The sequence below is a fragment of the Grampus griseus genome (assembly GCF_964374135.1).
Source record: "Grampus griseus genome assembly, chromosome: 7".
Classification (NCBI taxonomy): domain Eukaryota; kingdom Metazoa; phylum Chordata; class Mammalia; order Artiodactyla; family Delphinidae; genus Grampus; species Grampus griseus.
In genome coordinates, this window is record NC_139001.1 from 38792226 (window position 1) to 38808493 (window position 16268).

Sequence of the window (16268 nt, forward strand, 5' to 3'; positions counted from 1 at the left end):
TTGTTAGCAATAGGAAAAGCAACATTGGTCATCATACTTGTGGCTTCTTATGATTGTGGCTCTAATTTACGTTTCCAGAAGCTCTAGTTTTAAGTTTATCATTGGTAACTATTTAGAATCCCTTCACTAAAAACGACCATTGTGGTTCCTAAGGAACATTAAATCATGTAATTGTGCTCTGTGCCTCTTCAGTCTCTATCATACATGCCTTACCTCCCTGGGAATGATTTCTGCATTGTACTCTCATTTGTAATAAGATGATACATTTCCTTGGAGTGGAAAAATTTGCTTTTCTGCTGCTACTAATAAATGTAAGAGACTAGTAAGGCAGTCTTTGTGAGTAAAAAAAAAAAGTGTTTTGTGGGGAATGGAGCAAACTGGAGCTGAAGCAAAAGAAAAGGAGAGAGCAAATGAACAAAAGAGGAGTAGAGAACAGTTGGTTTCAGAACTCCTTTATCTAGTCAGCAGTAATATATTGAATTTTTGAGGTAAAAAGGATTGCCTCTCATTTTACTAATAATGAAATTGCAATCTGGGGAGGTTAAATCTTCCCAAGTGATACTAGTTTCCTCAAGATGTTATCCTGAGTTTGTTTAAGTACAGTCAGCCCTCTGTATCCGCGGATTCAACCAACCACAGATTCAACCAATTACAGGTCAAAAATATTTTTTAAAAAAATTTCTAGAGGGCTTCCCTGGTGGTGCAGTGGTTGAGAGTCCGCCTGCCGATGTAGGGGACACAGGTTCGTGACCCAGTCCTGGAAGATCCCACATGCCGCAGAGCGGCTGAGCCCGTGAGCCATGGCCGCTGAGCCTGCGCGTCCGGAGCCTGTGCTCTGCAACGGGAGAGGCCACAACAGTGAGAGGCCCGCGTACGGAGGGGGGGGAGGGGGGGTTCCAGAAAGTTCCAAAAAGCAAAACTTGAATTTTGCTGTGTTATGGCAACTATTTACATACATTTACATTGTATTAGGTATTTCAAGCAATCTAGAGATGATTTAAAGTATACAGGAGGATGTGCATAAATTATATTCAAATAACATGCCATTTTATATTTGAGCATCCGAGATTTTGATATTCCCTGAGGGAGCCCTGGAACCAATGCCCTGGGGATACCAAGGGACAACTTTACAAGTGACTTTGAGAAACGTGTTAACAAGACTGTCTTCTTAGCAATTGCACAACACTGGTTCTTAAGAATAACGTTCTAAGCATCAACATGTGAAAAAAAGCATGCTGAAAATACAGATACAGAGAGCAATGAATAGAGCAAGCTCAGGGCTGCTTGAGCCTCTTCAGTCGCTTTGGGTGCATGTCAGTCTGTGAACAGAGGCACTGCATCCAAACACCTAAGTAATTAGCTGGCTTACCTGGTGTTCCAAATGTAAGAGACTTTAATTTCATTATTTAAAGAAGTACTTTATTTTGTTTATGTCTGAATCACGCTTTTTTCCCCTCAGACCAAATTTGCAACTCAAAAGCAGATTTACAGTATCTGAGTAGGACCTTTTACTTTTCTGAGAAACTCAAGGATTAGCATTAAAGAGGCAGGAAAGGACAGATGAATTGTGTTCTTTCTCTTGAAATCTGTTTTTGTAAAGACTTGCTTATATAAAGTAGACGGAATAAACTGTAACCATAGGCCGATATATCAGCTGTTCATATTTAATCACTGTAATTTTCACCAAACCTGATGAGCAGAGAAAGGCAATTTTGTATAAACAACAAACTTAAGCTTCAGAGAGACTGGACTCTATCCCAGTTCTGTTACTTGCCCACAGTGGGCTCTTGGAGTTGTTGCCTAATTGTTCTGAGCCTCTGTTTCCTCATCTACCTTGTAGGTTAGTAATTCTGAAGATTAAGGGAAATCGTTCATATAAAACATTTACTACTGACCCTTGCCCTGAGTAAGCATCCAGTCGATGGTGGCTGCCATTATGATTTCTGTCACCATTGTCTGTAATATATGTCAGGCTGTAGCATATTGGAAAGAGCACAGGGTTGGGAGTTAGACCACCTGGGTTCTTGCCCACCTCTGCCACCAGCTAACGGGACCTAGAAGATCACTTGATCTCTGGGCCTCCATTTCTCCATCTTTAAATGGCCAGGGAAGGGGTGGTATATTAGGTTTAGTGGAGCAATAAGTAGCACCAACAGGTTGCTGAAGAATCTTGGGGGTCGGGCCCTATTCACTTGTCTGCTTCCGCCTGGAGCTCCAGGAAGTTCGTGTGCTGAGTCATCATAAATGGTGGGTTTCTTCACATTGTTGCATACATATGGTTGAGCAACAGGCATTGTTGTTTCTTCCTTTCTGCATTATGACCTAAGGCTCTAGGTTCTAGATTCCTAGCTCTACCTAGATTATAAAATAGCCATACATAAAGATGATATGAGGCACATTAGGCAAGCAGACCATTTTCATACCTTGTCTCTAACAAGCCCTGACTTTTTAGGTCCAGCAGGAAGAAAGAGCTACTTGGCTATTCTAATTCACAGTTCATCAATTTATAGAGCCTTGTTAGGAGGCATGAATGCAGACCTAAGCCCTGTGATACACTAGCAATGTGATCCTAAGAGCCTTGATCCACCTCTGAAGAGTAGGAATAACGATGCCGTGCTCAAAGAGTATTTGCGACAAGTGAGTGAGATAATGTGTATGAAAGTTCTTAGGGACAGTATGTTCTCTTTGTTCTTTTAAACCTTTTATTGTGAATCTTCTGTGAGCCACCATACTGCTGAAACTATTAAAATGTGCTCCACAAAAAAAGTACATTTGGAGGAAAAACACAAAAGGAGAACTTCAATGCATGACCATATAGTTTTATCAGAAGTGATTTCTTTTTGTTTGTTTGGGGGTTTTTTTGTTGTTGTTTGGGGTTTTTTTTTTTGCGGTACGTGGGCCTCCCACTGCTGTGGCCTCTCCCGCTGCAGAACACAGGCTCCGGATGCGCAGGCTCAGCGGCCATGGCTCACGGGCCCAGCCACTCCGCGGCATGTGGGATCCTCCCAGACTGGGGCACGAACCCGCGTCCCCTGCATCGGCAGGCGGACTCTCAACCACTGCGCCACCAGGGAAGCCCAGAAGTGATTTCTTTACTGATAACGTTGTCATCACCCTTTATGAAATGTGGGGTGTTACTTAAGTGTGAAAAAGATCTGTAAGATTGGCTGTGGTCTAAAAAGATGGTTTTATATGACTGAGTCCATTTTTTCCCACCGTCAGAACAGATACACTGAAGCCATCTTTCCGGCTAGGTTTGAGTTGCAGAACTAAAGGACTGGTCTGTCTCAAGCTGGTCATCCCCAATGTATTTCTTTTTTCTTATTAGCAAGATGATGTTTAACATTTAAAATGTGACATTTGTACACACTGGAGACAAAATGGTTGAATGTTGTTCTTACTTAAAAAGTGTATTCCCTAAGAGGTCTGGCATCATCTCGTGTCAGGCATGGGAGGCTGTACCCTGGAGACTTGGAAGTGGCTATAAAGGATGAGGGCAGGTAGTACCCGCAGAAGGGAGGGCATCTTAGTCTTTCTAGAAACGGATGATTGAAGGCCTTTAAACCTTTCAAGAAAGCAAATGTGAGTCTCATTCTTTTCTCAGATTTCCTAGTCCCACACTGCGGTAGCAGTGAATAGCACTACTCACAATGTGGGCCAAGAAGTGTATTAAAGTATATAGGGTTGTCTCTGAAGCCAGTACAAGTTGAATCCATGGCTCTTTTTTTTCTGTCTTGTGGTAATAAAGTAACTGGAGACCAGATGATAAATAATGATGGAGGCAGACGGGTGTCTCTGTGGAGGCTTCTAGCCTGAACACATAACTGTACTTCCTCTGCTTCATGGTTGGTAGTTAGCTCTATATTTTGCATTTCTGTAGATTTCCGGTCCCTTGTGCTCTGATGGACTTAGGAGACTGTAAATTCACTTTACTGCAGTTGCTCTTAAACATTCCGAAAAACAGGCTGCTAACATGCCAGCAGGAAAATGCAGGTCAAATCCTCTCTCCAAGGGTGGTATAGACTTTATGTGTTCATCTCAGAGGTTCTTGCCAAGTAGGATGATGGGACAGAGGAGTTGGAGAGCCGCAGTCGTGATGGGGGAGTGTTGGTTTTGCCAAAGGGAGGAAACATTCATTTTTGACAATGGCTGCATCTGGAGATTATTACAAATGAAATGCTGACCCAAATTAAAAAATAAGAAGCAAGAGTTAATTGTGAAATGTTTCAGGGAGACAGCTTTTCCAGTGGAATAGAATTTAAAAAGATAAAGGTATTTTTTAAAGATGAGACATTTTTCATTAAAAATTGTTTTAATTAAAGTACAGTAGATATACAATAGTATGTGTTACAGGTGTACAATATAGTATTCACAATTTTTAAAAGTTACACTCCATTTATAGTTGTTATAAAATATTGGCTGTTTCCCAGTGTTGTACAATACATCCTTGTAGCTTCTCTTATACATAATGGTTTGTACCTCTCACTCCCCTACCCCTATATTGCTAGACATTATTTTCATTTTTAAAACTCTGCTTTTTATTCTTATGTAAAGAAAATATTTCACAAAAAGTGCCAAGAAGTTTAAATTTTTTAATATTTGTTTATATAATACATATAATACAATAATATGTGTATATAATAAAAATATACATGTATACATATATATATATATATATAAAGTCCACTACTGAGATAATCTCTAAACATGCCTCCACTCATTTCTACAAACATAACACACACAAGACACACATTTAAAAACAAAATACAATCATAGCGCCTATACTGTTTATGACCTGCTTTTTGTTTATCACATATCACTAATCATGAATAACTTTCCATGTCATTAAATACTGCTTTACAATGTTATCAATAATTCAGCTTTTCCTCCTCTAGTACAGAGAGCATTGTCTACTGGAGCTATCAGCTTGGAAATTGGAAAGTAACTGAGGAGCTGGTGTCACTTTCTTTAATTAAAAAAAAATCCAGAACAAGCGATGGACACTGGGAGGATCGCTTGGTGACACCACCACTTTTCCGTATTGTACCTGCCTTGGGATGTCCCCCCTTGGTCTCCCAGTTCCCCACCACCTGCTGGTCCCACGGCAGTCTGCTCCATCATTTAATCTCTGATACAAAGCCCTCTTCCACCCTTTCCCTTTCTTTCCACTTACTCAATTTATACTGTCTTATAATAATATTTTAAGGTTTTACTGTATTCTGCCATTGGTTCAGCACATGCTAATGAAAATACACCAGTGATGACTAGGAATATTACCTTATTAAAAATCCTTAAATATGCTGTACCTTTTGGATTGGTCTTTACTTTGGGAAGTGGGTAAGATGATCGTAAAACCTACTTTGCCTGAAAAAGGACTCCAGTGATGAATGTAAAATACTGCTGAAATAATTTGTAATTACTGAATGGAATGAAAGTAGTTTGCATTGCTGCTGCCAACAGAATAGAGTCGTCCAAGTCACAACAACTATAAATCATAAAGTGTGTGTTTGTGAGTGACAGACATTGCAGCTGTTAAGGAATGGTGATCCCCTTCTCTTTGGCTTCAAGACCAAAAACTAGTTTGGGCTCATTTCCTTCCACCACCCTAGTCCACTACAGCAGCCCCTCTCCCCTGGGGCTACTGCCGCAGCCTGCTGGCTACACACCTGCTTCTCTTCGTACATCCTGTAGTTCATTCTGTGGTCAGCAACCAGAGTGAGCTTCTGAAATCTCCAGATCACCTCCCTCCCCTGCTCATCCCCTCCAGTGCCTTAGAGTAAAATCCGTACTCCTTGCCAAGGACTACCAGGTGGGTGGCCTGCTCTGGCCTACTCTTCTAACCTCAACACATACACTCTCCCCCCGCCAGCTACAGCCACCAGCCTCCTTCTTGAGGAAATGTGCCAGACTTAACTCTGCCTCAAGACTCTGGAAATTGCTGCCCAAACTCTTTTCTGCTGGTTCTGCACGTGGCTGGCTTTCTCATCCCTAAGAACTCAGCTCAGTGCTCGGAAAGGCCCTCCAGGCTTCTGCCCCCAGTGTACCTGCCACTCTGTCATACCTTAATTCCTTTATAGGACTTATTTCGGTTCAGTCGTTGTGTTTAGTGATTGGTTTACTTGTTGACTGTCTATCTCCCCCTCTAGGATCTAACCCCGTGAGAACAAGGACCTTGTTTGAATTGAATGTGGTTTTGCCCCTCGTGCTGAGTCGTAATGCGTAATTGGTACTCAGTATTTTTAGTGACTTCTTAAACTTCAGGTCTGACTCTGGACCACTCCAGACAAGATATGCCAAAATCGCTTCTGTATCTTTATGCCCTCATCTGAACAATAGGGATTGGTACTGATAATTACATTACGAAGTTGTTTTGAAGATTAAGTGAGATAACATATACAAAGTGCTTAAAATGATGCCTGACACATTATTCAGTAAGTTCAGCTATTTTGACTATTGGCCCTAATCCCTAGCCTTCAGAGCTGGCATGACATTTTACAGTCCTTAGGTGTGCAAGAAATGTGCTGTATCCACCCAGGGTGTTTATATTTTGTTTGGGCTTCTAAGAGTTCTCATTCTGGAACAGTTCCTTACTGGGTTTTCTTCTGTTGGGTTTAAATTCTTACATTTGAAACGTATGTACTGTTCACCTATTCCCAGGGGGCATCCACAGGTGAGAAGTGACCTGATTACCAGGCATAGTTTGAAGACTTTCTTCTGTTAATTATCCCCCGTGCAGGAATTCCCACTGTGGGAACATTCCACATTGTATTTATAGATCCAGATGCATTTTAACCAAGACAACCTAATGAGACTTTAGAATAAGGTATTAATTAGTTAGTAAATCAGATTCCTCCAACAAGCCTTTAGATACTCATTATGCATTTATTATATGCAAAACTTTATGGGAGACATAAATTGATCTCTGTCCATGTGGACTTTAAAACACAGAGAAGGAAGTAATAGATATTTAAATGAATAGATAACCAACATCACCGCCACCAAGTGGTATATGACGCATGAGTAGTGGGCGTAGTAAGTGTCATAGAATTCCTTTCCATTGATTCACATTTATTGAACACCTGGTGAGGGTCGGGGTTGTGCTGCGCCACCACGGGTTACCCAGATATTTGTGAACTAGTCTTAGTGAGAATTCCTGCCCTAAATCTCATGGTCTAAGAAAGTATTAATTGGGATCATAAAGAAATTATGAATATTTTTTTAAAATCATAACAAAAGTTATACCTTTATTTGTGTTAATAAATCGATCTAGGCTAACAAAACAATCACTGAATTACGTCCATTGAATTTATCACTCCGTGCGATTGGTAACTTTGTATTTCTCATGTTGATTGCAAGCTCCGAATTCATCATCTACCGTGCCCCTTTCCTCTGTTCCCTGGTGTGTTTAATGGCACCTGTGCCATATCAAGCTCCACGCCCGGTCACTAGCTCCCTTTAATGCGTGGAATAAATGGGAAAGGTCTCTGCATGAGCACACCTCGCTTCCTGATGTGACCCTACCTCCCTCTCTGGCTTCACGTCCAGCCTTGGCTCCTATCACTCAAGCACTTGTAGTTCTCAGGTTTCCTGGTGATGCAATGCTTCCTCACACTTCCGGGCAGTCTGCTGGGAACGTCCTTCTTGTTGCCAATCCAGACAAACCCTACACACCTATAAATCCTTCGAGGCTTGGCACAGATAGTGTCCTCTGTAAAGCCTTTCCTGACTCTGCAGAGCAGACTTGTAACTCATTGTGTGCAGGGCCACTGAGAGCCCATATGAATTTTTTGGATTAGACAAAGGTTTCTTACAGTTTTCTGGAGAAATGCAGCCCTGAGCTAGGGATTATGGGTTGGTGAGCAGAGCCAAAGGTAGGCTGGATTACAGTGCCTACTGGCCCCAGCCAGTTCCCCTAGTACAGAGCACAGACTGCATAACCTTTAGTGGGTCCCATTTGCCTGCATATTTTGCTGTCAGAGTGCAAACTTCTTGTGGGCAGAGAGCAGACTATTCATCCTCATCTACCAGGGGACAGCTCAATGTCTGGCATGCAGTATGACCTCAGTACGTATTTGTTCAATGAATGAAGGAATAAATGAAATGTAAGTTGAAAAATTAATTTTTGTGCATCAGGGCACTTTGTATAGGAATGACAAGCTTTCAGAATATGGGGTCTTCAATGGAGGACATAATAAAAGAGGGTCTGCAGGTGAAAGTGCTTGGGTGCTACCTGAACACTCAGTGGGCCCTGATTAGGGGGCCCTGAGAGCCCAAAGAGAGTCCCTCTTTGCCTACCTCATAGCCCAGCTCCAGGCCAACTGTGCTCCTCCCTCCAGCCTTCCCTGCCGACAGGACTGCGGGAGCACCTGATTCCCCTGTGGGGAAGCCTATAGGCCCTGTCTCAGATGAGGAAAATTTGGACTTGACAGGTAAACTTGGTCAGGAATGCTCACATTTCCAAAGAAATCATGACATTAAAAAGTGATAAGCTCTAGTATCCCTTAGGAATTTTCCAGAATGCTTTTAAGTATTTTTTTTAACATCTTTATTGGAGTATAATTGCTTTACAATGGTGTGTTAGCTTCTGCTTTATAACAAAGTGAATCAGCTGTACGTATATAAGTATTTGGTTTTGATTGATTAATTACTTAATGAAAAGGTGGGAATAGGAGTAAGGAAACAAATTAGGATTAGGCACCACTGCCAATCAAAAAGAAAGAGAGTACTGATAAAACACATTATAAATGATAATGCAAATTTTAAAAATTTATTCAATTTACATACATTTTATTTCTCGGGCTATATCTACCAGATAAAATGAGGCCCATGCTTTTCACCTCTCACTCTCTCTCTCTCTCTTTAAAATCCTGATTGTAATTTCTTCTTCGCCTCATATTTTGAGTCCTTATAAGCTATGAAAAATCACTCTGAGGAAATGGAGAATAAATTAATAAATACATACACACACACAGAAATACATTTATCAGTTAATTGATTGATGAAATTTTAGATGTAATTGTGATTCTTTGGGCTCATTGGATTTGGATAATTGACTTGTCTATCTATAGGAAAGAAAAGAGGGTTGAGCATGTGACCTTCTGGTTAACATTTAAAGAATCCAGAAGGCACCAAGAGATCTATTAAGTCACACCAGATGTCTGGAGGGCTTTTAAATCTTCTTTATATTGATGCCAGCATGATTTCCCAAAGACCAGTTCAGACCTGCCCTCCTTGAGTGTTTCTGGCTGCATAGATGAAAATGAGGTAAACTCATTATAGCCTTAGTGTGGCTGGCTTTGAAAGATTTGAAAAATGTTCTTTTATTGAGACTGAATAACTGGATGTGCTTTTGCTGCCAATGTCAACATAGTCCAAGGGCCCTTCTGTTATTTTCTGCTAGAGTTTTCTTAGGACATGGAATGGGGCGGGAGAGGGGGTGTGAAAAGCCTCAGAGGATTGTCTTTTGTTTTGCTTTTTTTTTTTTTTCCCTGTTCTTGGCTCATACAGCAAGTTGATGGTAAATATTGGGCAATTTATTTAACCACACTATTCCTCAATTTCCTTATTAGCAATGCTGTCTTGTTTATAAGGAGTTTTGAAATTTTTGCAAGCACACAAAACACTGGTACAAATAACCAATGTAGTGTGATGAATTGGGAGATTGGGATTGATATATATACACTAATATGTATAAAATGGATAACTAATAAGAACCTGCTGTATAAAAAAATAAATAAAATTCAAAAAAGGGAAACAAATAGCCAATGTAGATATCTTATTTCTAATCCAATTGATGTCTCTCTGCTAGTGGAGCCTACCTGCATCAGACTCATTTGGGGTGATAGTTAAAATGCAGATCCCTAGGCCCACCCCAAACCTTCTAAAGTAGAATCTCGGGGTACACCCCAAAATCTCCATTGTAAACAAGCTTCTTGGGTGATTCTGATGAATTTCACCCTACCTCTCTGAGTATCTCTGCTTTCTGGTGAGCATGAGATAGAACTAGATGATTTGAGCACCTAAAAATCCCCTGGTATCTCTCAGAGTTCTCTGGACTGACCCAACCTGGACCATTTTCCCTAGAGTGCCCGTATATTTTGATTGAGTCATTCAGTTAAAAAATATCTGGGGGCTTCCCTGGTGGTGCAGTGGTTGAGAGTCCGCCTGCCAATGCAGGGGACACGGGTTTGTGCCCTGGTCTGGGAGGATCCCACGTGCCGAGGAGCGGCTGGGCCCGTGAGTCATGGCCGCTGGGCCTGCGTGTCCCGAGCCTATGCTCCGTGACGGTGAGAGGCCCGCGTACCGCAAAAAAAAGAAGAAAAAAAAAATATATCTGAAGCTTTATTTTGCTAATTCCTATCGTCAAAATGTATGTAATCTGGTAGGATGCTGAGGACTAGCAGTTAAAAGTCAGGGGTGGGATGAAGTTAACAGTCAGGCTTCCAAAAGTGAAAGAGGATTAGTCTCCCTGCTTTCTGTTTAATGTTCGACTTCCCCTAGGAACCCAAGGTTGCAGTCCTATTCCTGATTTGACCTTGGGAGAACCATTTAATCTTTCTGCACAGTTTCCCCTTCAACAATGCATACTTTCTCCATCTTCATGACACATTTTCCAGGGGAGCTGTTCAGTTTATTCAGAAGGAAAGTTCTGTTATGGTAACTGTCTATTATGCAACCAGATGTAATTTAGGAAGCAGTGATAGCCTTAGGCTATGGGTCAGTGATGGTGATTATGTCTTATGACTGAAGAGGATCAAAAAAGTTGTCCAGGGCTTCCCTGGTGGCGCAGTGGTTGAGAGTCCACCTGCCGATGCAGGGGACACGGCTTCGTGCCCCCGTCCGGGAAGATCCCACATGCCGCGGAGCGGCTGGGCCCGTGCACCATGGCCGCTGAGCCTGCACGTCCGGAGCCTGTGCTCCACAACGGGAGAGGCCACAACAGTGAGAGGCCTGCATACCACAAAACAAAAACAAAAACAAAAAAGTTGTCCAGTCCTTCTTTTTGTGTTGAGAACTGAAACTATCGAAGAAAGAGTACCCAGGCTTATGGATTTCATGGGTGAGTTACTGAACAGCAGAGACATGCAGAGTTCCTCTTTCTTTACTCAGAAACCTGGGAGAATGAAAGGACTGCTGTTGGCTCCCAACTTGGCCCCACTGCCTGCCCTTGATAGGGATGATGCTACTATATCACACTTACTACCTTTCCTTAGATTGTTGTACTACATTGAGACCTGTAGTGATTTTCCAGTGCTGCATAACAAATTACCACAAATCTAGCAGCTTAAAACAACACAGAATTACTATGTCTGTTTCTGTGAATCAGGAGTCCAGGCACAACTTAGCCAGGGCTTCTGCTCAGCATCTCATACGGCTGAAATCAAGATATCAGGTGGACTGCATTCTCATCTGGAGGCTCAACTAGGGAAGGACCTGCTTCCAAACTCCCTTAGGTTGTTGGTAGAATTCATTGCCTGCAGCTGTAGAATTCATGGCAGCCTACTTCTTCAAATCTAGCAACAGTGAGAGTCTCTGATCTCTAGATGCTCTTTTAAAAGTCTCACCTAATTAGGTCAGGTCCATTCAGGATCATCAGGCTTTTGACTAACTTAAAATCAACTGATTAGAGACTTTAATTACATCTGCAGCATACCTTCACCTTTGCCATATTCCATTGGTTACAAATTACAGGTCCCCAGTCACACTCAAATGATGGGGATTATACAAAGGTATATAGGTCATGGCAGATCATCTTAGAACTCTGCCTACCATAAGACCACAGTGAATTAAAGTTCATTCAATTCAAGTATGCGTAAGAAGTTAATTGGGGGATTCCAACATTACTATTTATGAATTCTCATTCTCATGTATGTGGCCATTTTGTTAATTCTTGACTAGGTAAAATTAACCTTCAGTTAAGGGAAGGTATTTGGTTATCAAGAGGGAAGGAACAGGCTTAACTACCATGTGATAGATATACTACACCTACAGTCCTGTCCTGTCCTAAGCAAATAAAACATTAATTATGGATTATTGCTTACCTAGATAAAGAGTTTGCTTGAATTATTTTACTTCCTAGTTTACCCAGTATGATTCAGTTCACAAAAATGAATTCACATGTATCTATTCAAGATTACAACTGTATAAAATGAGTTACTCTTTTAAGAGTTGTCCCGAAAGTTTATCTGTCACACTCTTTCATATACCAGCACTACCAAAAGAAAAAAATAGGCAATGAAAACCTTCTATTAGGTGTAAACATTAGCGATCATCTTTTCAACATTTCTTATCACAGCAACATGCTGAAGAAAGACAATATCAAAAATGGGTAACAAGTAACCAGATTAATATTGCTCTGTAAATAAAATGCATAACTAAATAAAAAGGTGAACAGGCTGGAAGAGATTAGCTAGAGATAAACAAGAATTAATCTCTTTATTTTGTAGTATTTCTTACAAATCAATAAGAAATCCTGAAGTTTTAAATAAGTTGACTTCACGCTCATTAGGATGGCTATTATCAAAAAAAAAAAAAAAACCCACAAAATAACAAGTGTCAGTGAGGATGTAGGAAAATTGGAACCCATGTTCATAACAGCACTTTTTTACAATAGTCAAAAGATGGAAACAACCCAAGTGTCCATCAATGGATGAATGGATTAACAAAATGTAGTATATACAAACAATAGAATATTATTCAGCTTTAAAAAGAAGGGAAATTCTGACCCATGCTACAAAGTGGGCCTGGAAAATGCTAAGTGAAATAAGCCAGTCACAAAGGACGCATACTGTACGATGCCACTCACATGAGGTTTTTAGAGTAGTCAAGTTCATAGAGATGGGGAAAAGAATGGTGGTTGCAAGGGCGGGAGAGAATAGGAGTTAGTGTTCAGTGGGTACGAAGTTTCAGTTTGGAAAGAGGAAGAAGTTCTAGAGATGGATGGTGGTGTTGGTTGCAGAACAATGTGAATGTACTTAATGCCACAGAGCTGTGTACTTGGTGATGGTGAAGGTGATACATTCTATGTGGTGGGTATCTTATCACAAAAACAATTTTTAAAGAAAAGATAAATGGGCAAAGGGGATGAACGTGTAGATCACAAAGGAGATGAACATGTAGATCACAAAATGGGAAATGTTACAAACAAGCTGACTTGGGGAGAGATTCTCAGCCTTGTTGGTAACCAAAGAAATGAAAATGTTTAAATTGCATCTAAAAGAAGTATCGTCTTTAGTCTAATGGGATAATGAATGTTATGTGTCATCTGACACACAGAGTCTGGATGATAATTACATTCAAAACATACTTCTCTTCTTCCTCCCCTTTCCCTATGACAGATTTAAGTCTTCAGTTAATATTCTTACACCAATGTTTTATACAAGATAGATATTTAAACCATTCCTAAGACTTTCAGTATGCTAGTTCAGTTTTTTAAAAAATAAAACATTGTTCTTGAGACCCAAGTTGAGGCTCTGGCGTAAGGAAGGTGTAATATGGATTATGTTAAATGCAATTCTGAAGTGGTTTATTATATCAAAGAAAGTGTTTGCTTGCAAAGACTGATTAGGTGATTTTCCCCCAATATATTCTAGAGTTTGTAATAACAAGAGTTGTAAACTCTGAGCCAGTTCTATCTCTGTGTCCTAAAACTGGTACAGACAGTCTCAGACTTACGAGGGTTTGACTTACAATTTTTCGACTTTACAGTGGTGTGAAAGTGATACACTTTCAGTAGAAATCATATTTCCAATTTTGAATCCTGATCTTTTCCCAGGGTAGCAATATTCAGTGCCACACTCTCTCATGATGCTGGACAGTGTCAGTGAGCCTCAGCTCCCAGCCACGTGATCACGAGGGTAAAAAAAGCTATACACATACAACCATTCTGTACCCATACAAACATTCTGTTTTTCACTTTCAGTACCATAGTCAATAAATTACATGAGATATTCAACTCTTTATTATAAAAGAGACTTTGTGTTAGCTGATGTTGCCCAACTGTAGGCTAATGTAAGTGTTCTGAGAATGTGCAAGGTAGTCTAGGCTAAGCTATGATATTTGGTAGGGTAGGTGTATTAAATGCATTTTTGACTTATATTTTCAATTTACGAGGGGTTTACCAAGATGTAACCCCATTGTAAGTTGAGGAAGATCTTTATTTTTCTAATATAACAGAGCCCCTTCGAGTTACTGTTTCTAATAAGCCATGTGGCCACACACCTGCTTTATCATCTCTGTTATCCCATAGTTGCCACGAGTCATGATTATCTTTTGGCAGTTTAATGAATGCAATTGGAGTAAATCTTTTTGATGGTAATGAAATGTAGCTAACAATATATATCTTAGTAAATGGTCAAACACTGTGAGCCAGGCATTGTATTAAGCATGTTTCTGTGATTTCATTTAATCCTCATATCCTTCTGAAACAAATGATATGATTCTGATTTTATAGGTGAGAAAACTGAGTGGCAGATTTTTAATAACTCACTGCAAATTACACAACTCGTTGGCAGAGCTGAAATTCAAACCCAAGTCTATCCAACTGTAGATCTCTGATCTTCCCATGACACTATGCTGCATCTAGCAGTATATTTCATTAGTATTAAAGTAATTTATAAGAATAAAAACTTAAACGTGACTTTGTAAAAACAGCCTGTTAAAAATCACAGCTCCCAAAATTCCATATTAATTCAGGAGCATTTTTTTAAAGTCAAAGTTGTTTAGCTCCCCAAACAAACTGTTGTACATTCCAAATAAAATGCTTCCTATTTCATGTCAAAAGTGCAGATTTACTTCCTGATAAGATGTACTATTTGGAGACTGTCTATTTTTTATTGTGATTCAGGTGCAAATAACAGGAAAGCATATTTTTTTCCTATCTTGGCAAAAGGGGAGGTATTTCTAAAAAGAATGTAATGTAATGATTTAAATGGCCATTATTTTGCATTGTGAATTAGGAGAAAACAGATTATAGCACTGGAGTCAAAGAAGTAACAATGGTCTACTGACTTCGACAGGAAAGTCCAGCCAGGGAATTTCCCAAAACTCTAAGCCATGAGGCGTGTCTGCAGGTCTTCAGAGACACTCAGTGCTCTTCCCTGACCAACAAAATGAAAAAATGGAAAACCGTAGATTTTTTGAGAGACTTTCAGGCAAATGCCAACTCTGAAAATGAATTACTTTGCAAGAGTTTATAGTCATGTCTTTTAGGAAAAAAAAAAATCTAACATCAGAAGAGAAACAAACATTCAAACTTGTCTTTGTAATTCTTAGACAACTAAACAATTAGTGATATGTATGTAATATGGATTTTAAACGGTTGTGAAAATGTAAGGAAAATATTTTTTAAAGATCCTATTTCCCTTAAAGAAATTCAATTCTGAATTTTTCAAGTCGAAACGTTTTCAAAGTGTTTCCAAAAGGAATGTGAAAATTGGCAACAAACCCATTTGAATATGAAAGACAAGCACAGGCAGACACACAGAGAAACAATATCGTTTCACTCAAAGCGTTCTGAACTCTGTACTGCTTCTTCTGTTTGCAGAGCTCACACTTGTTTTAACCGTCTGGATCTCCCTCCGTACCCATCCTTCTCCATGCTTTATGAAAAACTCTTGACAGCAGTTGAAGAGACCAGTACCTTTGGACTTGAGTGACCTGGAGGCACAATGCCCCGCTCCGTGTAGACAGGCAATTCCAGAAGCTGCCCTCTAGAAGAATGGCTGAACATTGGAAGTTTCAAGAGTACACTTCCATTAGAGTAAAGCTGAGTGCTGTTATTTTCCAGGAACACGTGTTCTGTCACTTTTGGGGACTGGATAGTGGTGATGAGTACTCTTGGAAGGATTTGGGTGAGCTTGATGCCCAGGGAACCACCCAACAATCTTTCAATCAACAGTTCTTGACTGCCAAGCTTTTTTCCATTTGTTATGTTCCAAGACGAAGATGAACCTGTACACGATCAGCTCCATGATAACTTTTAGAGACTCAGGAGAATCTTGAAACTTACCTTTGAACATGATTCAAGCCAAACTGGCAGCACTTGGCCCAATCTCCAAATTAGTGCAAGTTAAATAATATAATAAAAACAAATATATCTCCTGAAAATACATTCATTTAAGCCCTAAGTTATAACAGAATATTCATTTTCTTGCTTATGAGTGCCTGCATGGTGTGCACCATAGGTTTCAGCTTTCATGGGACACAGTGAAAATGAAACCAAGTCAATATGAGGTAACCTTAAAGATTTGCAATAAGGTGGTCTGTGA

The 16268-nt window shown here is 40.1% G+C and overlaps 1 protein-coding gene across 2 annotated transcripts in view; it reads left to right on the forward strand.

The window, feature by feature from the left end:
* The window catches only part of HECW2 (HECT, C2 and WW domain containing E3 ubiquitin protein ligase 2), a gene marked incomplete at both ends in the record, with an annotated part of 244574 nt that extends 228515 nt beyond the window's left edge, over positions 1 to 16059 (forward strand). Inside the window, one exon of one of the 2 annotated variants that reach the window (XM_082657673.1) lies at positions 15545 to 16059. In XM_082657673.1, the coding sequence (XP_082513799.1) occupies positions 15545 to 15656 (112 nt within the window). Of the gene's footprint in view, positions 1 to 4895; positions 5206 to 15544 lie in introns of those variants that run through there. The other variant, XM_082657672.1, reaches the window with a different exon arrangement.
* Between the last annotated feature and the right edge of the window lie 209 nt (positions 16060 to 16268).